We start from the raw sequence: 23620 nt of genomic DNA, 5'->3' as shown, positions 1-23620 counted from the left end.
ATAATAATAATAATGATGTTTTTTTCTAGCCTTCCTCATAGCAAAATCATCCAAAACTTCATCAAAATTTGTTTATCTAAGTTTGTCACTTTCAATGTACAGAATGCTCAGTGCGGACAACCTCTCTTGAGACATCATAGCCCTTAATTAATTTTTAGTTCTTTTGAGTCTTGAAAAACTCCTCTCTCCTGAGTGGTTGATGCACAAAAGCAGTGCTTGGTCTTAACTTCATTACCATCGCATTTTCAAGTCTCTGTCTCTTGCACTTGCTAGCACCACTTTCAAATCTTTTACTCATGCTCGGATTAGAATCAAAAAATAAAAAGTAAAATTAATCTTCAACTGGATAAACACATGGATCAGAGGTCCATCAGTGGCTATTGGCACAAGGTATAGATGGTTGCTGCTTAAGGGTTACAGAATTCAGTTTTCCACTGTGACGAAACGGGTGCCCACCTTCAGCCCTGGGGGACTGAGTAGCCGGTTTGTGGCTCGTGAGCCCCGCTTCGCCTTCCCACCTCCTTGGTGGGCTTCTGTCACTCTTCAGTAGCTGCCACCACTCACTGACTTCCCTATGCCTTTCTTGAGGGGCAGTGAGACCCCTCTGGCTGACTCCTGGGGTTTGGAGATAAACCCCCCTAACTTTGGGTTTCTCCTGGAGGGTTGGCACCTGCATATTTTGGGGCTTTTTCCCTCCCAGGACCCTTCTTAAGGCACTGGTAGTGGGCAGAGCAGGGGAGACTCCGTGGTCAGAGCACCAGACTGGGATTTTAAACAAAGAACAAAGATTTTATTGACTATTTACAACAGGATTTTAAACACAAAAAGGTACTTTAAATCAAACACAGAAAGGAAAACACCAACGGGCACAAATGAAATAAGACAAAACACAGTTCCTCTGTACCTGAACTGGTTCCTATACTTATTTTCCCTTAGGATGAGGTTCAGTTACCAACCTTCAGCCTGGCCTCCTGCCTTCTACAGGTAGTTCTGGATCCCTTCCCCCTGCTCCCTTCCCTGATCCCCAAGGCCTCTCTCTGCCTGTGGGCAATCTGCAGCAAGAGCCTCCTGGCCTCTCTGAGGGTTGCAGGATGACTCCCCCATCCCAGGCTGGCTGGAGCATTTATATCTTCTGACTCCGCCCCCTGGCTTTCCCACACTTTTTGGCCATAGAGGCATCTGGGATTTGTAGGCCTACCCTGGAGTTTTGCTCTACTTCCCAGGGTGGGTGGCCATTTTAACTAAACTAAACAACCTAAACTAAAGCAAACACATAATGGAGTCTGTTCTGTCTCATCCAACAAGCCAACCCTATAGCACAATATCATTTTCCAATCTAAACATTTTCAAAAGTTTATCAACTCCCAAAATTGCCAAAAGGATTCAAAATAATTTTCTCCAAGAAACATGCAATTAGGAGGCTTGAAAATGATGCAAAAACATAGGTTAATAATTTCTCATCTAATAATTCCAGCAGCAGCAAACACCAGGCTCCCATCCAACAATCAATACTAGCCATTTAAAAAAGTCAACTGCCAAAAATGTTATATGAAATAGATATGTAAAACTTTGATTAGATTCTGCAATAGTTTTAGAACAATTAATGTATTATTAATGTATGTAGCAGTATTGTTTGGATTTATTGGCATGACAATTGACACCATCAATATTTCTTTTCATATCCAAGAAGTTCTGAGAAAGGGGTTGCAAGTACATGCTGCAGGCACCGACAGGGCTCTGTGAAGTGTGAAAGAAACACTTCCCTGCCTGGGAGGGGTGAGGCCAGTGGCAATCACATGTGCTTGCTCTGTTCAAGCCAAGGAGGAGAGAAGGAATGGAAGGGACTTGGGAGAGCTTGCTTGCTTGGTCTATCTGCGCCAGCCGGCCCCCCACTCGCACTCTCCCACTGATTAAAGTGCAGCATGTACCACTACTGACCTGACCCTTGAGCTGGGGAAGGCTGTGCAGTTGGTTGTTGACTCTGGGCTGCTGGCTCTGGAGTCCTGAAGTCTGTACTCTGAATAGTGGCACCAGGGACCTAGAAGGGGCAGCCAGACCCCTCCTCCAGCTCAGAGCATCCTGGGGGCAAGCACTACCAAGGCCCGGGCAGGCCAGGACACTATTAAAACATGGATGCCAGTCACATAGCTCCACGGGAAAGTAAGATAAATAAACTTTTGAGTAGATCAGGAGGTAGTCAGAACAGATGTCTTTCCCCCACTTTAAAGGCACGCATAACTTAATCAAATGGATTACTCAGGACTTATGCAAAACATCTCTGGAAGACTTTGTTAACAACTCAAGCAAGCAATTACTCTCAGAAAACCCTCCTTTGCATACGCAAGATCACTTTTTCCTCTTCACTATCACCTAAGTGCAACTTAATCCCTTTATCTCAGTGTCACCTGTCCAGTCAAGCCTTCCTTGGTCATCAAGAAGACCATCATTAGCAATCAAGTCACAGCTCAAACCTTTGTTTCACTCTGGTAAAGCAATCATCACAATTATTCTCTAAAGGTTTCCCACCAGAAAGGACTCACACTTTCCCACAGCCTCAGAGCACAATTTTCCTATAAGGATCAGCTCTGAAAACCTGCTCAGTATGTCGTGTGTTCTTGGTACCAACCACATACACCCCCACTTGTGGGCTTTTCTTTCTCTCCTTCATGGAATTAAACGCTGATTGTTTCTCTCCAGATCTGCTGCTTCCGTGGACCTCTTCAGGACTGGTAAATATCACCCGATTCCTAAAATGCTATTCTCTGCTCCTCCCTGTTTTTCCAGTTAGCTCTTGAATGTTGTGTTTTGCTAAATGAACCTTTCTTTTTCCTCATTTTTCTTTGTTAATAAAAAGACTCTTTAATTTGAACAAATTGCCTGTTTATTTGTGAGTTCTCATAGGTACAAGTCCCGTAAATGTTGATGTTTCGATTCCAGTGGCCCCCTCTTGCACTGTCTCCTATGCTAATTCCCCCCAACTAATTGGAGACTGCCTCTTTGGGTAACAATGCCCCCCCCCTTCACTGAGACACTTCTCTCCTCCACACATGGTCGTCATGGGAGATTTCAATTACCCGGATACCTGTTGGAAGTCCAACTCTGCTAAAAATGAAAGGTCCAATACATTCCTGACTTGTCTTGCTGACAACTTCATTTTCTAGAAAGTGGAGAGGGAAACAAGGGGATCTGCTCTCTTGGACTTTTCTCCAAGACACATTACTAACAGGGAAGAACTGGTTGACGAGATGAAAGTAGTGGGCACCCTGGGTAATAGTGACCATGTAATTTTGGAATGTACAGTCTTGGGGAAGGTAAAAGCTGTACATAGTCAGACATATAAGCTGGACGTCAGAAAATCAAATTTCGACAAATTTGAAATTTGCAGATACTGTGCTGCTGAAATATTTGTTGGAAGACACCAAGCAGTCGGTAACCTTGGTAGTAGCAAAATATAGTTTTTTAGTAATAAATAAGTGGAAGTTTTTAACAAAAAGCACAGACTGAGGAAAGTTCTCATCTGGGATTTAGAATTTGGGGACATGATTATGGTTTTAAAGGAGATGGGGCTTGTGATTGTACTATTTTATTTTTGTATTGCTGGCCAATTGGCCGTAATAAATAAATGAATAAAAATGCATAAAATTTTGACAAACTTAAAGTTATGCTGGGTAGAATCCTATGGTCAGAAATAATTAAGGAGGAGTAAAATTAACCATAGCACTTCAGATTCCTTCCAACTGAAGCGTGGCACCCGACAAGGATGTCCCGTCTCCCCACTTCTCTTTGCCCTGTGCATTGAACCCTTAGCTAACATGATTAGAGGAGACAGAGAAATAAAAGGTATTGCTTTACATAAAACAGAATTCAAAACGTCTTTATTTGCAGACTATATGCTGTTATTCCTATCCCAACCTATTTCCTCCCTGAAGTCAATACAAAAACATTTAATATATTTCAACACCATATCAGGACTCAAAGTAAATGAGGCAAAATCGTATTTAATACCGATTAATTTGGACAAACACACATCTGAGACAATTCAAAATACCTATAAATACTCATGGGTGAAAGATAGTCTAACATACTTAAGTATTCAGTTACCCAGGAATTTCACTGATATTTACAAGCTTAACCATGCACAACTAGTGAAGGACATCCAATCTGACCTGGAAAAATGGCACAAATTAAATATATCCTGGTTTGACAGGCTCAATATTATTAAGACCTTTGTCTTACCAAAGTTTATTTTTCTATTCCATACCATCCCTATATTTCTCACAACCAAGCAACTATGCAAATGGCAATCGATACTTTTAGACTTCTTTTGGTCCTACAAACACCATAGGATCAAATGTAACACGCTATACAGAAGTTCAGAGAAGGGAGGCATAAACTTCCCTAATTTGATAAATTACTATAGAGCTATTCACCTTTCAGAGGTGATGCAACTAATGTTTGTGGGTCCCGACTCTGATCAGGCTAAACAGTACATGGTGTATACTAACCCTTTTGATATTAAAGAGGTCATATGGCAAACCTCTTCAAGTAGGCCTAAACAAATTCACTCCAGTCCCCTGCTCTCTGCAATGCTGACTACATGGGATTGGATGAGATCAGTATTATTGCCTCCTATATCCCGATGTCAGACATTTCTAAACCAAAATTGGTTCCTCCCAGGTATAAACAACCGGGCATATATGCAATGGAAAACTGCAAATATCATTATTCTCCAGGATCTCACTTCAAAAACACTACTTTACTCCAAGGTAACCCTAGAGGACTATCCCCTGGCTACAGTACTTTCAAATTTCTCATATGTGTAAACAAATCCAACTTGAATCCATACTGAAAAAAACACTCACAGCATTTGAGACAATCATTGCTATGGCTAGCATTTCAAGAAAAGGTTTGATATCTAAGGTACATAAAGTACTAGGTGTACTAGGACCTGTTTTGTTCAACATCTTTACCAATGATTTGGATGAAGGGATAGAGGGAATGCTTATTAAATTTGCAGATGATACTAAATTGGGAGGGGTAGCAAATACGGTAGAAGACAGAGTCAGGATACAGGATGATCTTAACAGGCTGGACAACTGGGCTAAAACAAATACAATGCATTTCAATGGGGATAAATGTAAAGGTCTGCATTTAGGTAGGGAAAAATGCATAATTATAGGTTTGGGGAGACTTGTCTTGGCAGTAGTATGTGTGAAAAGGATCTAGGGGTCTTAGTAGATCATACACGGAACATGAGTCAGCGGTGTGATGTGATGCGGTAACTAAAAAGGCAAATGTGATTTTGGGCTGTATCAACAAAGTATAGTGTCCAGATCACATGAAGTGATGGTATCGCTTTACTCTGCTCTGGTTAGACCTCACCTAGAGTATTGTGTTCAGTTTTGGGCACCACAATTTAAGAAGGATATAGACAAGCCGGAATGTGTCCAGAAGAGAGCAACAAAGATGTTGAGGGGTCTGGAGACCAAGTCCTATGAGGAAACGTTAAAGGAGCTGGGTATGTATAGCCTGGAGAGGAGACGAATGAGAGGTGATATGATAACCATCTTCAAGTACTTTCAGGGCTGTCATACAGAGTTGTTTTCTGTTGCCCCAGAAGGTCGGACCAGAACCAATGAGTTGAAATTAAATCAAAAGAGTTTTCACCTAAACATTAGGAAGAACTTCCTAGTAGTTAGAGCGGTTTTTTTCGGTTCCTCAGTGGAACAGGCTTCCTCAGGAAGTGGTGGGCTCTCCTTCTTTAGAGGTTTTCAAACAGAAGCTAGATGGCCATCTCACAGCAATGCAGATTCTGTGAATTTAGGCATATCATGAACGGGAAGGCAGGAAGGGTTGTTAGTTCGTGTGGCCCTTTCTTACACGCCTAGGGAAATGCTGATCACCACTTTGGGGTCAGGAAGCAATTTTTCTCCAAGCCAGTTTGGTCAGGGATCCTGGAGGTTTTTAGTTATCTTCTGGGCATGGAACAGCGATCACTGTGGGTGTAGAGAGGGAGGTATTTGTAAATTTCCTGCATTGTGCAGGGGGTTGGACTAGATGACCCTGGAGATCCCTTCCAACTCTATGATCCTATGATTCTACTGCCTAGCCTCACTTTGCCTCCACCCCCACTGCTATTGGAATCTCTCCTATCCATTCCCACTTTCTTTTGTCAGTCCTTAACTTTCCTGTCACTCTTGTCTTGTGCATTCAATGCAAACTGCAAGCTATTTGGCCAGGGACTATATCATTCCTGTATACAGCATACTACCTGACACACACTGCTGGAGAGAAATAAATACTGACCAATACTAGTAGCAGTTATAATAACAGCAGAAGAGGATTTTTTAATTACAGGTGAGTTCTAGGTGGATTGGTCCAGAATTGTAACAGCCTGATACTATAAACGTAAACAGGAAAACTGTGATATAAGTATGCTAAGGAAAATCCATATGCTCAGTGCACTTCTTAGTTTCTCCCTATAGCAGGAAAGACAAATAAAAATTCAGGATGAAGACGCATGTACACTTACACAGGAGTAACAGTGTAATCCTAAAAATACTTTCCTGGGACTAAGTCCCACTGAATAAACGCGATTAGAATTCTGAATAAACCTGCTTAGGAGCACTCTCTTACAAGGCAATCCTAAGTAGGTCTACTCAACAGTAAATCCCATCACCCTGACCTAGATAACTCAGGCAAGCCTGACTCATTAAATCTCGAAAGCTAAGCAGGGTCGACCCTGGCAAGTAATTGGAAGGGAGACCTCCAAGGAATACCAGGGCTCAGGATGCAGAGGCAGGCTATCAAACCACTCTCTGAAAAACATCCAAGTCTCCAGTAGGGGTTGCCAGATGTCGCCATGACTTCTAGGCATACAAGCGCATGCATGCGCACACGCGCACACAACACCAAAGGTAAATCTTACCAAGTTCAATAGGACTTACTCCTGGATAAGCATGCATAAGACTACAACCTCAGTCCTTCACTGGGTTTTACTCAGGTCCATAGCCAGAAAATTGGGGGGGCCCCCCCGCACTGGGGAGCATGACGTCACTTCTCATGTCATTAAAAAAAACCCCTAAAAGGTGACTAGAAGAGCCAGCCCACTGCGTTCCAAAAGTGTGTCCTTGAATGCACACGCACACATAAACATGCTGCAGAATGCCCGCTGGATTGCAAGCTGCCCAAGCCCACTGGAAAGTCTGCAAAACTGCAAAGCTGCACTGACTGACATTCAAAGCCCTTTGTAAAGGCAGCAAGCTGAAGGGGAAGGCAGGCGCTCCCAGGCAAAAGCACCTATGGGGGTCGCAGTGGCCGAGACTGAGCAGAGCAGGGGAAAGGAAGGAAGCCAAGGCCAACTGGTCATGGCAGCGGCTGTCGGTGCTCAGAGCAGGCAGCAAGAGCTGTGGGGTTCACAGTGGCTGAGATTGACTGAGCTGAGGAACAGGGGAAAGGAAGCCGAGGCAGGCCGCAATGGCTGAGACTGAGCAGAGCAGGAGAAAGGAAGCGCAGCCAGCCCCCCACCCCACCCCCTCCACTTTGGAGAGCAGGACACCAGCAAAGCCCAGCCGGGCTACGAAACAGCTCATGCGGACTCGGAAGGGATGGGGAGGGGAGGGGGGATTGGGGGATGAGCAGTGAGGGGCAGGGCTAATCTGGCAGGGGGCATCACCCGCAAATGTCCCTCGTGGCCACGGGTCTGGTTTTACTACTAAGTAAATATGCATAGACTCTGGCTGCAAAATCACAATGTACTCCTTTAACAAAACAGGGTTTCAGACAAGTTTATTCTAATCATACAGTTTAAAAGTATGCAGCAAAGGTTCTCTGATGGCAAAAAGATAATTGATTCTGTAGAAGGTGGCATCTCCTTCTCTGCACCATTTCCAACTTCTAAATGAGATTAAACCATTGCTTCCCCCATAATCAAATACTGTAAATGCCAAAGAAATGTAATGCACTTGCCAATGGGAGGTTCCATCCAATTACTTCCTGTACGACAAGTGGCTCACAAGACAAATTCTACATCACACTATAGCTCAACTGTGAGGAAAATATTTAAGTATCCAAAGGCATATACCTCACCCACTACTATAGTGTGAAAGATATATTACTGTATATATTCAGAATCAATCCTTTGTATTACTCAGATTATGTTAAATCTGAAATTAGAGAAACAAAAATCAAGACTTTTATCATATACAACTAAAAGTTTAGAAAGGAGGTATAAATTGTAGACAAAAAAGCACTTGAAAAAGAGATTCTGACTGTGATTCACAGCAAAACTTTTGAAAGCAGTACATATTCCTAATTTTTGACACAAGACACCTTTTATCTTTAAATTGGTTCATAAGAACATTACAGAAGGAGATCTAATGAGTGGTCCTCCTTGATCCCTTTCAAAGCCATGGAAGGTGAAATGTCTTTGGCCTTGTGAAACCTGACCGACAATATGTGAAACTTAACCACAGAGCTGTACATACCATGGTTACTGATACCTTGGAGTAGTTTATATGAAGTTTCAATAAAAAGGTAAAGGTTCCCTTGCTCGAAAGCCAGTCGACTCCGACTCTAGGGTTGCGGTGCTCATCTCTGTTTTAAAGCCAAAGAGCCAGCGCTGTCCAAAGACATTTCCATGGTCATGTGGCCGGCATGACTAAACACCAAGGCGCATGGAACGCTGTTACCTTCCCACCAAAGTGGTACCTATTTATCTACTTGCAATTTCTTGCTTTCAAACTGCTAGGTTGGCAGGAGCTGGAACTAGAGACGGGAGCTCACTCCGTCATGCGGCACACTTGGGTCTCGATCTGCTGAAATACCGACCTTCCACAGCCTGCAGTTCAGCGTCTTAACAACTTGTTGATAAATTCACCAGTAGTTTACACTTTTGACATACAAGATTGTGGGCTCTACATTTACTCCCTCCATGTCTGCCAGTCCTGGTTTAGTCTCACTGCTCTGAGCTACCACTAGAACCAGGAATGTTGAGAACTACCATCGGCCCCTGGACAAAGATTCTGCCTGGGCCCCCATATGACCCTGATCCAAGCCAAATATCATAACAAAACAAATTACTTGGCTTGCTGTTACCATGAAGCTTATAATGATAAAAGGATCCACATGTCTATATGTCTATTCATTAGAACTGCCAGACAGTGTCAGAAGGCTGAAGGTTGGGATATGCATGGAGGGTGCAACACTGGCTGCAGCATCTCATCACTTGAGGTAAAAAAACTGAAGTGACATAGGTAGCTCTAGGAATTGCCAGTGATTCCCACAGCTACTCTTTGTCACTTCCTTTTTTTACCACAAGTGACGCAACGCTGCAGCTGGCATTATAGGGGGTTTTTGTTTTGTTTTTTGTTTCATTTTCTACCCACCACTGCTCTGAGCATCAGAAAATAAAGCTAGGAGTGTCAAAATTGACCACCAGCTTCAGAACGATCATGGGAGTTCCAGTACTAAAAATGAAAACCTTAGCTCACATTACCTCCAAAGACCTGCATAGTGACAGTAAAATAAATTAGAATGCATTTGCTGTATGCAGCATTATTCCAGCTTCACAGGCCTTCAAGCTAACTAGAGCCCCCTGAATTTTAAACCCCAGTCCCCTCCGTTTCAGTGGTGGCCCTATCTAGAACCATAGTGAATGATGTGACTCTACAAAAGAGTATAGCTTTGAAGGTACAGAGAAAGGCTTGTGTTAATGTAGCTATAACAACACCCCATGGGATGCAAATGGGCCAGAACATTCAGATGTGGCCTCCTAGTTAAAATCCCACCAGAAGGTTGGAATTCAGGACAGGCCTAGGTGGGCCCAGCTTGCCTAGCTGTTATCAATTCGGAGTCTCCTTTAACCTTTTACCTATGTTGGGTTAAGAGAAAACAACAGAAATATTTAGAAAATTAATTTTTTTAAAAAGAAATGCATCTTAATCAAATAAAGGTAAAGGTTTCCCTTGCTCAAAAGCCAGTTGAATCCAACTCTAAGAGGCATTGCTCATCTCCATTTCCAAGCTGAAGAGCCAGCACTGTCCGAAGACTTCTGTGGTCATGTGGCCGACATGACTAAACGCCGAGGTGCACGGAACGCTGTTACCTTCCCACCGAGGCAGTACCTATTTATCTACTTGCAATTTCTTGCTTTCGAACTGCAAGGTCGGCAGGAGCTGGGGCCAGAGACAGGAGCTCACTCTGTCACGCGGCACTCGGGTCTCGAACTGCCAAGCTGTAGACATTCTGGTCTGCAACTCAGTGTCTTAACCTCTGAGCCACTGCAGCCCTTCTTAAAACCATTAAAGAGTCTACAGAGTTAGAACAATTTTAATTCTTTCCATACTTTCATTCCGTGCTTGTGGCACAGTGTGGCATACTGTACTAGTCTGCACTATGGCATATAGCGGTGGCGTCACATCATCTGGGACAGCCTACCCTCTTCTTGAGTTAGGATTCTGCCCCATCCTATTATGCATGCTCAGAACAATATATCAGGTATGTAGGGCTGCTAAAACATATAGCGTATAATGAGTTATCTCCAGGTCTGCCTCCACCATTTCCCATCGTAGTTTCATTTTTTCCTTCTGTACTTGGCTTAATGTGCATTCTATGGACTTGGAAACAGGGCAAGAAGAATGGCGATTCACTGGTGCTTCTTCTCTTGCAGATTCTTTGGAACATGCAAAGCGGCCTTCAGAGGGTAAGTGGAGTGATGACAGTGGTGAGAGAAGCTAATTAATCATGTAACAGACAACACAGTACCCATTCTTTACCCACCCATACAGAATATAAGAAATGCTGCCAATATATTTCTTAAGGGAAATCCCATTTATCTTATTGGCAACTGGACAGGGCTCATGCCTAAATGAGCAAGAGGCCTACAAAAATAACATACAAAACTTCATAAAATGAAATATATTCTGTTCAGGGCACCATAAAATGGGTTATGAGAAGAATCAAAGGAATGTGTGAGATTTATTTTCATAGCAAATGTACATCACTTTCCATATTCAGCTCAATTTCTTACAGTTTTCCGCTACTCAAAAGATACATAACAGTGACCTCTTTCTGCAAACCCTCGGTCTTTGCAGCACAGGCAAACACTGAGGGCTCTACATATTTCAAAAACATTTCCTTCCCTCAAAAATCTGGAGGATTTTAATTCATCTCATCATCCAACTAATTATTTTCAAGTCAAAAAGGAAAATAAGGGCGTCCAATGACATTTCTGTGTGGAATATTTCCAGAGGAGCACCAATTAGGTGTTTAAATGAGGTTCAATTTTAATCTGCTGTTTCACAGTAGCCTACTAAGGACAAGAAAGATATTCCCTACCCACCTTCCTCTTTTTAAAATGGCTGTCTTTATTTTATTGAAACATTTATCTCCCACCTTTTCCACCCATAAGGGGCCAAACTGGCTTTAATGTGATAGACAGTGTGAACAGTGTAATCTGAACTTGCACAAAAAAAGAATGGCTTATCTGGGAAAAGGACAGCAGATTTTGCTTCTGTGTTATAAAAGTGAACTAGAAAGGATGTTTCTTCTAGCAAGTTAGTGTGGGGTGATCTGGGGAATGGAGAAGGAGTTTGCCTGCTTATTTCATCTCTGCTTTGCTTACTAAATGAATTCTTTGTTTCATTATATCTTGGACAATTCCCTTCCTTATTACAGCCCCCGTCCTGCATGGTCTCCATGACCCCAGCACTGCCTTTTTAAGTGGGCAATGGCCTTGCGTTTTTTACTAGCAGAAAAGGTGGTTGGATCTCACCCATAATAATCCAGGTAGAATTGGAACACTAAGGATATTAGTTTTGTTTTGTTTTAATGGATCTCATATTACTTCTGAAGGGGAAAATACAGTCTGCATAAACTTGGGAAGAAATTGGTAGAAGTGAATGATGCACACACACACACACACACACACACACACCTGACCACATGCAGGTTCCTGGACATGTGATCTGGTACCCTGGAAAATGCAGGGTCCACAGATTTCATACCCATGGGACCTTTGAATACATGGAAATCATGGGCATGACCAACAGGTACAATCCCAACCTGTTTCCCATGCATTTATTTGTACCCAGGTGAATGCCTTAATGAGGCTGAAGTCAACCAAATTCTCAGCAACTCAGCATGTGCCTTCCTATCACTGGGACATAAGCATATATTTCATTCTCAAAAAGTAGGAGACACCTCTGAGATTTAAATCTTAAACTCTGCAAACAGACTAGAGTACCCAAGGACAGAAAGAGAGTGATTAAATGGCAAAGGGAATATCACACACTGCTTGGTATCCAGAGATTTTTAACCAGGCTGGAAGGTGGTTTATGGAACCACAAAGACGATTGTTAGTGGGTCTTTAATAAGGAAGTGGCCCAACTGCTGAAGAGCCAAAGTTCAGAAGGTAAAAGGGGACTGACTGATTGGTTGCCAAATTGATTTGATAGTTGGATTTCCTGGAATCTAGGTATGCAATCCAGAGTTCATATAGGGTACTGGGTGGCCCAGACTCCTGGCATTTATTACAAAAATTAGTGCTTGTAGTTCTAGAGACTTGCATAGGAAATACTTGAGTAAGATGGAAGGCTATTCCTATTTTCCAGGATATGGGTGGACATCTAGGTAGCTAGCTCATTATTAACCCACCTTTCCTCCAAAAACCTCAAGTAGTGTACATGGTTTCCCCTTCCCCTTTAATCCTCACAACACATCTTTGAGATAGGTTAGATTGAGGGAAAGTGACTGGGCTACAGACATTCAGGCAGGTTCCTTGGCAGAGAGGGGATCTGAACGTGGGACTCCCAGATTACAGTCCAGCCCTCTAACCCTTCCACTGCACTAGCTCTTTGCAACCTCAACATATGTAAGGGAAGCAGTGATACTGAATTTTATATTTTCCTCAATTGCATGGCTGATAAGTGGAAAAGAAATAATCGGGATTTGGACAGCCTTCCTTGTCAAATATAACAACAGTTTTTTGCTTCATAAAATCAACTTGGTTAAGATGTTAGCTGGCATCAGGATACTGGCACATGTGATGTGGCTATTTATTTATTTAGTTAGTTAGTTAGTTAGTTAGTTGGTTTGATTTGTACCCTGTCCTCCCCGCCGGAGCAGGCTCAGGGCGGCTTACATAAAATTGCAACAGTAAATAACAGATAAAAACATCAATATAAATATCCTCATAAAACACAACATAATTACTAAAACCAGTTTATACAATGTTGGCTGTGCACAGTAGCAGTAAACATATAGATTACAGTCAGCAAATTATTTATTTATTTATTTTTGCTGTCAGGCTCAGGCTGGGTGGTGGTATTGGGCACAGGGTCTTAGATTATTAGGTGCAGCACCTTACCCAAAGGCCTGGTGAAAGAGCTCTGTTTTCCAGGCCCTGCAGAACTGTAAGAGGTCCCACAGGGCCCTGATCGCTTCCGGGAGCTCATTCCACCAGGTTGGAGCCGCCACTGAAAAGGTCCTGGCCCTAGTTGATGCCAGCGTGGCATCCTCGGGGCCAGGGAGGGCCAAGCAATTTTGAGACCCTGACCGTAGTGCTCTCTGGGGAACATGTGGGGAAAGACAGGCCCGCCGGTAGGTAGGTCCCTGACCATAAAGGGCTTTAAAGGTAAGCACCAGCACCTTGAAGCAAATTTGGTATGCTATAGGTAGCCAGTGCAGTGCTTTTAGCGCAGGCTGGATGTGCTCCCACATGGGGAGGCCCAGCAACAGCCTGGCTGCTGCATTCTGCACCAGCTGAAGCTTCCAGATTTGGGTCAAGGGCAGCCCTATGTAGAGAGCATTACAGTAGTCTAATCTCGAGGTGAGCATCGCATGGATCACTGTCGCTAAGTCACTGCGTTCGAGGAAGGGAACCAACTGCCTAATCAGCTGAAGGTGATAAAAGGCCAACTTAGCAGTGGGCTGCTACCTGGGCCTCCATCGTTAGGGAGGCATCCAGGAGCACTCCCAAATGCCTCACCCCCGACGCTGGCACCAATGGCACCCCATCGAAGGACAGGAGTGGTCTCCGTAACCCCAGGCCACCCCCACTCAAGCACAGGACCTCCATCTTCGTCGGATTCAATTTCAGTCAACTCAGTCTAAGCCAGACTAACCATCCTTTAGATGGGTAATGTATTCAAAAATTAAGTTCTCAAAGTGTTATTAACAGCAGTGATGAAAACGCATTCTGTAAACATACTGCGGCGCCATACCATTAATAGTATTGATTTAAATGGTTTTACTGTTTTATTCTGTGTTACTGTGTTTTTATGTGTGAGCACTACTGCCCCCTTGTAAGCCGCCCTGAGTCCGCTTGCGGGGAGGGCAGGGTATAAATATAAAAAATAAATAAAATAATAATAAATAAATAGTACTTCAAATATTCCAAGTAAAATATATTTCTAAAGGAATAAACAACTGCAGATGGGTGTGTGTGTGTGTCCCTGGCATTTAAAAATCTACAACCAGAACAACTGGTTTGTAAATATTCCCATTTTATTCAGCCGAGTTAAAACAGTTTCCCCAGGATGCCATAACATGCTGTACCCCTCAAATACCCCCTCTCTTTCCACAATGTCCATAATGTTCAACCAGCCTTACTAATTAGGTGTCCTCCACAAAACTGGATCCCTTTGAAATTAATAGCAAATACTTCCAAAGGTGGTGGTGGGGCATAGGATTGCACCTAAATTGTACCCCTGATGAATATGAGGCCATCCCATTTTCTTTTGATTAACAGTGAACTCTACAAGATTAGGGAGAATGCTTTGTTTTAGCAGTGATGAGAGAAAGTTACCCCAGACTTGATTCAGGAAGGGGTTGGCTATTACGGGTGTCGCTAGAGAATGTTCAGGGAAAAGTTCTCCCCCCAACCCCACCCGAAAATTCAAAATTCATTTGCAATCTCTGGCCATTCCTGGATCTCTAAAACTCTTCCCTCTTGAACCTTCTAATCAGCTTAACTAGCATCTGTAGGGAGATTTCTCCCCCCCCCCAAAAAAAAACACTAGGGACTGGAAAATGTAGTTTTCCCAGGGTGCCTGATATTCTTAGTTCTTGGTTTCAGCAGTGTTCCAGACACAAATGACAGGGAAGGGAAGAAAGACTGTCAGAAGAGGTACTTGAAATTGCCACAGCGGCAGCCAGTGAATAGGTGGGAAGACTTCTTCTCCAGGTTGGACTAAAATCTGAATTTGAAAAGATCTCACAGGTCCATTGCACTCACACTGCATTGAAGGTGAGCAACAAGAGTTCCTGAGGTTTCTGTGCCAAACCACAGAAATACAAAATTTGTAGCAATCACCCATTTTTATTCACAGTGACTTGGGAGAATAAAAAGGACTCCACGTTCTTCTTGGAACTTCTACTTTTTCATTACATTAACTATGAAGTGATGGGGCAGAAAGAGCAGCAACATCAGAACATAGCAGCCTACCACATTCTTCCCCCATACACTGTGTGTTCTCACAGAGGAAGGAAAGATAGGGCAGATGAGAGAGATCACAGTTTTCAAGTATGAGCAATTGCCCAAGTAAGAAGGTCATGCCATAGCTCCTTCCCCAACATTTGTGGTATGTGCCAGGAGCTTCTTTTTAAAAAGCTGATAAAAATTCACAATTAATGTGCTTGATCAGTATAATTAGCAAAATATTTGCATAAGATGCAAATTAGACTCCCTTGCTTTGAAGACCTGGGTATAGCAACTGAGCTATACAATTTAGAAATCTAAGGTCCCGTCCACACGAGGGGATTTGGGCCAGTTGCGGGCCAGTTTGGGGCCGGATCAAACTGGCGCGATCACACCACAACATCTGGGAAGCGTCCTGCTTCCGTGCCCGAACTGGCCCTTCCCCGCCCTAATCCGGAGCAAATTGAACCACCTACCTTGGGTGGTTCAACTTGTAGGCGCGCTTCAACCGGGCGTTTGATCGCCGGCGCTTCCTTGCGCCAGCTCAACCCCGGCCCGGAGCCGAACTGCGCATGCCCGGACATGCGCAGTTCGGCCAGCTCCCGTTCGGGCCGTGTTTTCTCCCCGGCGTTTGATCACGCCGGGGAGAAAAGGCGGCGCGGCCAGGGGATCCGTGGGATCCCGCCATGGCGCCTCAAAGTTGGCGCGGCTTTTAAAAGCCGCGCCTTAAGAGGCTTTTCCCCTGCCGTGTGGCAGGGGCCTAAAGAAGCCTACACAGTTCATTGTTGTTGGGTATTATCAGGCACCCTCTGTATGTTCAACTGTCTACTGAAATGGAGAATGAATCTATTCATCTGTATCTGGATAGGTCATTCATCCCTGTAGTCCTGAATATAACACTCAGAAGGAAGCAGCAAAGGTCCAGATTTTCCACACATACTCTGGCCTCATAGTTCTGCTGTTGGTGCCAGAAGTTCTTACCTCACACTTCATTGCTGAGGCCCAATCAATCATGCATAGAATATAAAAGGAAGGTATACCTTCAAGTTGCTAGCAATACCAACCACTTTATTGCTTTGAGGATCTTGGTTGAAAAGAGGGTATATTTTGATTTGAAGCAGTGCAAGGAAGAATAAGAAGAAGCACTAATACCTGTATGGAGTGGAAGAACAAGAACACAGACCTAAGAGAGGAACAAACCAGGTAAGATAGATTCAGGTGGGTAGCCGTGTTGGACTGAAGCAGCAGAACAAAGTTTGAGTGCAGTGGCACCTTTAAGATCAACAAAGGTCCCTGCCACACGGGGGGAAACGAATAGGCGAAAGTGCGGCTTTATAAAGCCGCACCAAAAGAAACACGCAGCGGCGGGATCACATTGATCCCCGCATTCTCTCCCCGGCATGATCAGATGCCGGGGAAAGTGACAGTGGGGAACGGGAGACTGCCGAACTGCGCATGTCTGAGCATACGCAGTTCAGCCAGGAGCCGGGGATGCGCCGGCAGAAGGACGCGCCGGCGATCCCACGGCCGGCCTTGATGCGGCTACACTGGAAGAACCACCTCGGTAGTGGTGTATTTTTGCTGCGTCTTTTCGGGGGTTGGGACAGATCGGGGATGGGTGTGCACCGCTTCCCAGATGTTGCGGTGAGATCGCGCCCATTTGCTGCGCCCCCAATCCGTCCCTCTCCCGGGCCAAACCTTTACGTGTGACCGGGGCCAACGTTTAATTCAAGGTATAAGCTTTCATGTGCAAGCAAACTTCTTCAGATACTTCTTCAGAAACCAGGTAAGAGTTAATGGAAAACAGTGACAGAGGCACAGAGTGGGGATGGCAGCAGAAGGAAAGGGGTGCCTGGATAGGAAGCAAGCAGGTATCCAGGACCCATCCTGGGTACTTTACTGACTGCAGCTAACTGGAAGGTGACTGTTGGCTGTGAATTCTAAAAGATGTGTATATCTTATCATCATAAAAATAAGGCTGTCAGCACAATACCTTCAATTAGGGCACGTATTCCAAAGAATGAATTTATAACAACAGCAGCAGGACTAAGATGTATCCCAATCCAAAATTCAAAAGGAAAAAAACACCCCACATATTCAGTAATACCACAAACTCCCCTTCAAGTACTCTCCCCCTTTAAAAAAATTATTACATTTCCAAATCTGATGTGGAAAATGTGTTCAGAATACAGAAAGAATCATACTGATAATCAGTTTCCTTTCAAACACAAGAAGTTCTGGTCAATTTCATGCAGCATTTTAAAAACCAATTTCTGCTAACTTCCTTTTCCTTAATAAGTGGAAACACTTTGGAACTGAAGAGGAGTAAAATCATCACAATCTATAGCAAAATGGTAACTCATACCTGGATTGGTGTTTCTAGAAGCCCTTCCTTTAGGGGCCGGGAGTAACAATAATTCCAAGGACTGTGGTGGAGTTACTTTCTCTTGCTTCATGTCTGAAAGCTGCAGGGGATCGTCCGCAACCAGTGACTTTTTCTTCTCTGCCAACAGACTGCCTGCAGCTCTTGCAGCTACCTCCTTGAGCAGGGCTGCTGAAGAAGTCATTGAGGCGAGAGAAAGGAAAGAACTAGCTGGCGGTGGGTGGTCCTGCCCAGGAGTCATGCTTCTTTCACTGACTTTCTTTGATAATGCGGCTAAGGTGGAACTTGCAGACTGTGAACTAAATGGTGAAGAAAAGGATTCAAATCTTATAGGCTCTTCAGTCCGGGAAAGGGACTTGTCCTGAAGAACTGCATTGGCTGCTGCTTTCAATTTTAGAATAGCTGAATCTGGAGACAAACCGCAAGAGGGCGCTGAGCTAGGCAACCACTTGCCTTGATTCCATATAAAGCGGTTATTATTTCCACCATATTGGTCATTTTGTTCCTGTTTTTCAGCAAGCTTTCTAGCAAGGACACTTAGCTGCTGAGCATGGTGCGTAGGTGAAGAAAAGGAGATATTTGAGCCAAGATTTACAGGGGACTCAACCCTGCCGTTAACTGGGACACTAGTGTCTAGCTTGAGAGAACCAGCCTCCAGCAGACGTCTCAGGTTACTACTTAGTGGCTTATTGGGACCAGGAGTGTCATCTTCACATATAGAAGACACACCAGGAGACAGGTGTTCTTTATTCTGTAACACGTCCCTTATAGCCTCGTTCTCAACAGCTGCCAGCTCGAGCATGTTGCCACTAGGAGTTGCACTCCCCAAGGAAGTGTCTGGAGATGTGGATTGTTCTTGGATCCTATCCTCAAAGGATAATTTGAAGTTTTCCTGAACTTCTCCATAGGATGCTTCTGATGGGGTTTCTGAAGAGTTTCCAAACCAATGTTCTTCCTCACTAAGTTCACCGTCTGCTTCTTCTTGTCTAGTACCATCTAGGAAGAGCAAAAAGACTGACTTGTATTTCAAATTCTGTCCAAGTTATTTATTTGCAATATTTATATATCACACACATATTCAGTTGTAAATATTTTTCCTATTATTTTGACACCATTTCCCTTCCCAATGAAACTGTAACAAAAACATGAGTAATAGGCTTATTGCAGGTGCCAGTGCATCATATTAAGTTATTAATAATCAGATTCTCAAGAAGTATTAGTCTGGTGTATCGTTAGAAAAACGTTACAAGCCTACAACAAGATAAGAATTTCAGGTCAGAAGAACTGCAGATATGAACACAAATAATGCTTCTCTTTTAGGGTTTTGATGTAACCATGTACACATTTAATGCATAGGTTTGCAATACTTGATTCCTGAAGCTGACCATGTACTTAGTAATGTTATTTAAAACAGAAAAGTAAAAATGACCAACAGTTATATTCTAGCAGAGGTACAGCCTTCTAAACTTATTAACTTCAGCGGAATTAGAATGATGTAACTGTGCTTACATTGCTCTGCAAGAAGTATACATAAAACTCCATGACTGACTAGCGATACATTTTTTATTAAGGCTATTCATAATAAAATAATTGACTTGCACCAAGACCTTTCAGGTCCCTCTCCCAATCTCACTCCCTTGCATTCCTTGAAGATCGGGAGACTACACTCATTCCTTTGCAATGGATTGCTTCCCTGAGAACATATGAAAGTGTTTTATGCACACACCTGAGCTTTTTAAAGTAATTTTAAGAAGCAGTAATTCTCCATTATGTTATCCATAACATAGTAATATTTCTCGGTATTTGAAGTATATTTTCTAGACAGCCGAGTTAGGCATCAAGGGCTCCTCTGTCAAAAAAATGCCAACCTTTTTGAACAAAACTAGAATCGCTCTTTCATAAGACCGCATTCTAAAGGAAGAAGTTAAAATGAAGAAGAGTTCCAGCAGAACTGTAGTTTTTCAATTGAAGACTGTTTGCTTCCTTAACCACATTTTCTCATCATTGGCAGTTCTAACATATCTTCTGTCTCCTGAGATCTGACTAGCAGTGTTTAAAGGGCAGTGACCCTGGATTGCTCTTGCTCACAATGGGCACTGAGAGAGATACAGACATGGCCAAAACAGTGTTTGTGCAGCAGACTAGCCAATCCAAATGTAGTAAAGAACAGCAAGGTTAGCATTAAACAGACATTATCTCTTCCTCCTGCTATCATTATTCATACAACTGCATTTAAAAATGAATGTTCCATCATGTAAAACGGGTAACACAAATACCAAAATACCAAAACCTTTAGGATAAGAAATCTAATACAGTAAGCACTTTGACTAAAAAACTGACTCTGGTAACAGCAAAGCTTCCAATTACTTGGAGAGAGGCACAACAGAAAGTATACCTTGAATAGTTATCTAATTGCATTAAGGTCACAAAACATTAGACAATTGCTGAAAGTGTATAAACAGTGGAACTCCTCACTAATATTATTCCGAGTGTTTTTGTTCCAAAAAACAAGCAAAATGATGAGCATGCCCGTTCAGACATCTGCCTAAGTATAATATACATCATATCAAGTCTCTAGTGAGATGTCAGGGGTGAGGGAAGAAAGTTCATTTTCAAAACAAAACAAAACACACAATCTGATCACCTCCATCAATTCGTGCAACTATTAAATATTTGTCCTAAAACTTCCTTATAAAGTAGTTGTTTGTTTTACTTTGAGTTAGTCAAAGCTCTAAAACGTTCAAAAAAACCTACTACTGCTTAGAAACATGCGGCTTTGGATCTAATAATAGCTACACAGTCTGATTCTGTGGCAAGCAAACCATGCCTAAACCTACTGAAATCAAAGGGGTTGTGGCAAGCTATGCAAAAGACTGCAGCCTGGAGAGGGGTGCAGCCTGGAGTGGGGGGGGATATCATTTAAAACTTTTCTATACTAATTTTACATAAGCTCAAAGCATTTTAACAGTAAAATAGTATTGATATAAAAATACATAAAACAGTAAAAACACTATGTAAAATATTTAAATCCCCAGAAGGTAATGCAAGCAAAACTGCAAATCATTCAACTGCCCTCTAAAAAAAAAAGAAATATTTTGTTTCCTTTCCAGAAATTGGTTAAAGATGTTGCTTTCTGAACATTTTCCAGAATAACAGTGCAATCCTAAGAAAAAGGACTTCAGTGGACTCAGAATAGTCCATTGGGAATTAGATAAGCATATGGAGCAGAGGTCCATCGGTGGCCATTAGCCACAAGGTATAGATAGGGACTCTGGGGCAGGTGATGCTCTGTATTCTTGGTGCTTGTGAGGCAACAGTGGGAGGGCTTCTAGTGTCCTGGCCCCACTGCTGGACCTCCTGATGGCACCTGGTATTTTTGGCCACTGTGTGACAGAGTGTTGGACTGGATAGGCCATTGGCCTGATCCAACATTGGCTTCTCTTATGTTCTTAATAGTGTAATTGTGGTTGGGCTTGCACTGAAGATTCCCAAGGTTAGCTACCATTACTGTAAATGTATTGCTTCTGGTTGCCATTGTCCTTACTTTGTGCAGTTACAACACAGTAAGCCCAGTTGCCTGTCACTCTGATTTTAATTGGAGCATGGGCTCATACAGCAAGAGTTATGTGGGTCCCAGATCAGAGCTTTAAAGGCTGAAAGCAGCACCTTAAATTGAACTCTGAAGCAAACGAGTAAATCAATGTAACCGGCATAAAAGAGGTCAAATATCATCACACTTTCCAGGTTCTCACAGAAGGCACACCACTGCATATTGCACCAATTGAAACTTCCAAACTGTCTTCAAGGGAAGCCCTACAAAGAACAAACTGCAGTAATGAAGTCTGGAAGTTACAGAAGCATGAATCAATATAACAATGTCCGAAATGTCCAGATGAAACTTCAGCATGTGCATCAGGTATAAATGGTAAAAGGCCCTTTTAACAACAATTCAAACCTGTTTTGTTTAAAGTGCAAAGTTGGGCCTATGAGCACCCCAAGGGTTTTTAACCTGATCTGATAATAAAATCCCATCAATCAAAGGCAGATCCATCCCACTTAAACCCCAAGTGCTCCCACCAACATGACCTCATTCTCATAGGATTCAATTTAAGTTTGTTTTCTCATCTATTTGATCACAGCTTCTAGGCATTTGTTTAGGATAACCTGTTCCTGGATGCTTAATGAAATACAGAGCTCAGTGGCATCAATATATGAATAACAGTCAATTCCAAAGAACAAAGTTGGAGTCCAGTGGCACCTTTAAGACCAACAAAGTTTAATTCAAGGTATAAGCTTTTGTGTGAAAAAACACTTCAGATACTTGCACACGAAAGTGTGCTTCAGATGTGTGCACACGAAAGCTTATACTTTATTAAACTTTGCTGGTCTTAAAGGTGCCACTGGACTCAAACTTCATTCTACTGTTTCAGACCAACATAGCTGCCCACTGGACTCAATTCCAAATGGATAGCCTCACTGAGTGGCTTCCTGCAGATGTTAAACAACAACTGGTGATAACATGGAGCCTTGGTGTACTCCAGACAACAGGGTTCAGGGAGCTGGCATAGTTTCTTCAAACACAGCCCTTTCACGGCCACAGCACAGAAAATGATGACATCACTGGAAAGTGCTCCCTGAGACTCCTATGAGATCTTTTAGTCGATCTAAAAGAATGGCTATTTTACTACATACAAGCCAAGAAGATCAATAAGGAGGCATGCCCCTCATGAGCCTCATCACCAAAGCCATCTGTATCCCATGACAGATGAAGCCAGATGGAAAAGGATCGAGAAAAGATGCATCATCTGAGAATACCTAGATCCGATTTAGAAAAGAGAGTCCAGTAGCACCTTAGGGACTAATGAGATTTGAGGTAGGGCATGTGTTTTCGTGAGTCACTGCTCACTTCTTCAGATACCTGAGAAGTTTTCTGCAGTAATAATCCTATGCTAATTTATTTGGCAGGAAATCTCATTTAATTACTGAATAAATATGCATAGAATTGACCTGCAAGGAACCAGTTCAGCTTTACTCCTTATTTTTGTGAAATCTCCCTAGGGCTAAGTCAAAGCAAGCAATTTGATTTCACAGTCTTACCTCAAAATGGGACACCTTCTTTTGACTTTTATATCATCCCCCTCCCCAAACGTCTGTCAAGCTTCTAGTGAGTAGAATTCTGAGTTCTTTTTTCCCAGGATCACATGATGTCTCCACACAAATGCATGATGACATTCAGTGACATGCTCCCTGATTCACTAGTCAGACTGTTTTGGAATGTGAGAACACAAGATACCTAGAGCACTACAAGAAATACAGACACATTGGAAAATGGCTATCTTTCCTCTACCATCAGCTATTCAGACAAAGGGCAATATAAATGACTTTGTTTGCCCCCTCTATCAGCACTTCCACAAGAAGATTTCTAATTCATTGTGAATATGACATGGAGGAAAAAGAAATTTAAAAAATGGCACCAAAGCAACAGGGATGTGAGCTTGCAAACTAGCATGCAAAAATGGTGTACCTTAACACCAAGGACCTTTCCTGTGGGAAGACATCAGGACCAAAGTTATCATCATTTCCACCTAACTTTTAAATAAATGATACATCCTAATTACTCATAACATTTATCAGCGTGATTTTGACTCCGGCTTCATAAGAATGCATACGAATATGAAGCCAATGTTGTAATGCAAGAGGGGACATCACCTGTAACAGATAAGAGCACAAGAAATCTATTTTTTCCTTCAAGTTAAATCTTCACCTCAGTCAAACATATGGCTTGGCTCAGTCAGATTCAGTTACTGTAACTCCAAACA

General features: G+C 42.8%; 1 protein-coding gene across 1 annotated transcript in view; it reads right to left on the bottom strand.

The window, feature by feature from the left end:
• The window catches only part of ZNF827 (zinc finger protein 827), a 139671-nt gene that overhangs the window by 103001 nt on the left and 13050 nt on the right, over window positions 1–23620 (bottom strand). Inside the window, exon 2 of the mRNA XM_015422913.1 lies at window positions 17784–18797. Within this exon, the coding sequence (XP_015278399.1) occupies window positions 17784–18797 (1014 nt within the window). The remainder of the gene's footprint in view (window positions 1–17783; window positions 18798–23620) is intronic.

Source organism: Gekko japonicus, unplaced genomic scaffold, assembly GCF_001447785.1.
Source record: "Gekko japonicus isolate JY-2015 unplaced genomic scaffold, Gekko_japonicus_V1.1 scaffold110, whole genome shotgun sequence".
Classification (NCBI taxonomy): domain Eukaryota; kingdom Metazoa; phylum Chordata; class Lepidosauria; order Squamata; family Gekkonidae; genus Gekko; species Gekko japonicus.
Note: the sequence above shows the minus strand (reverse complement) of the source record. Positions and strands in the feature narration are given on the sequence as shown.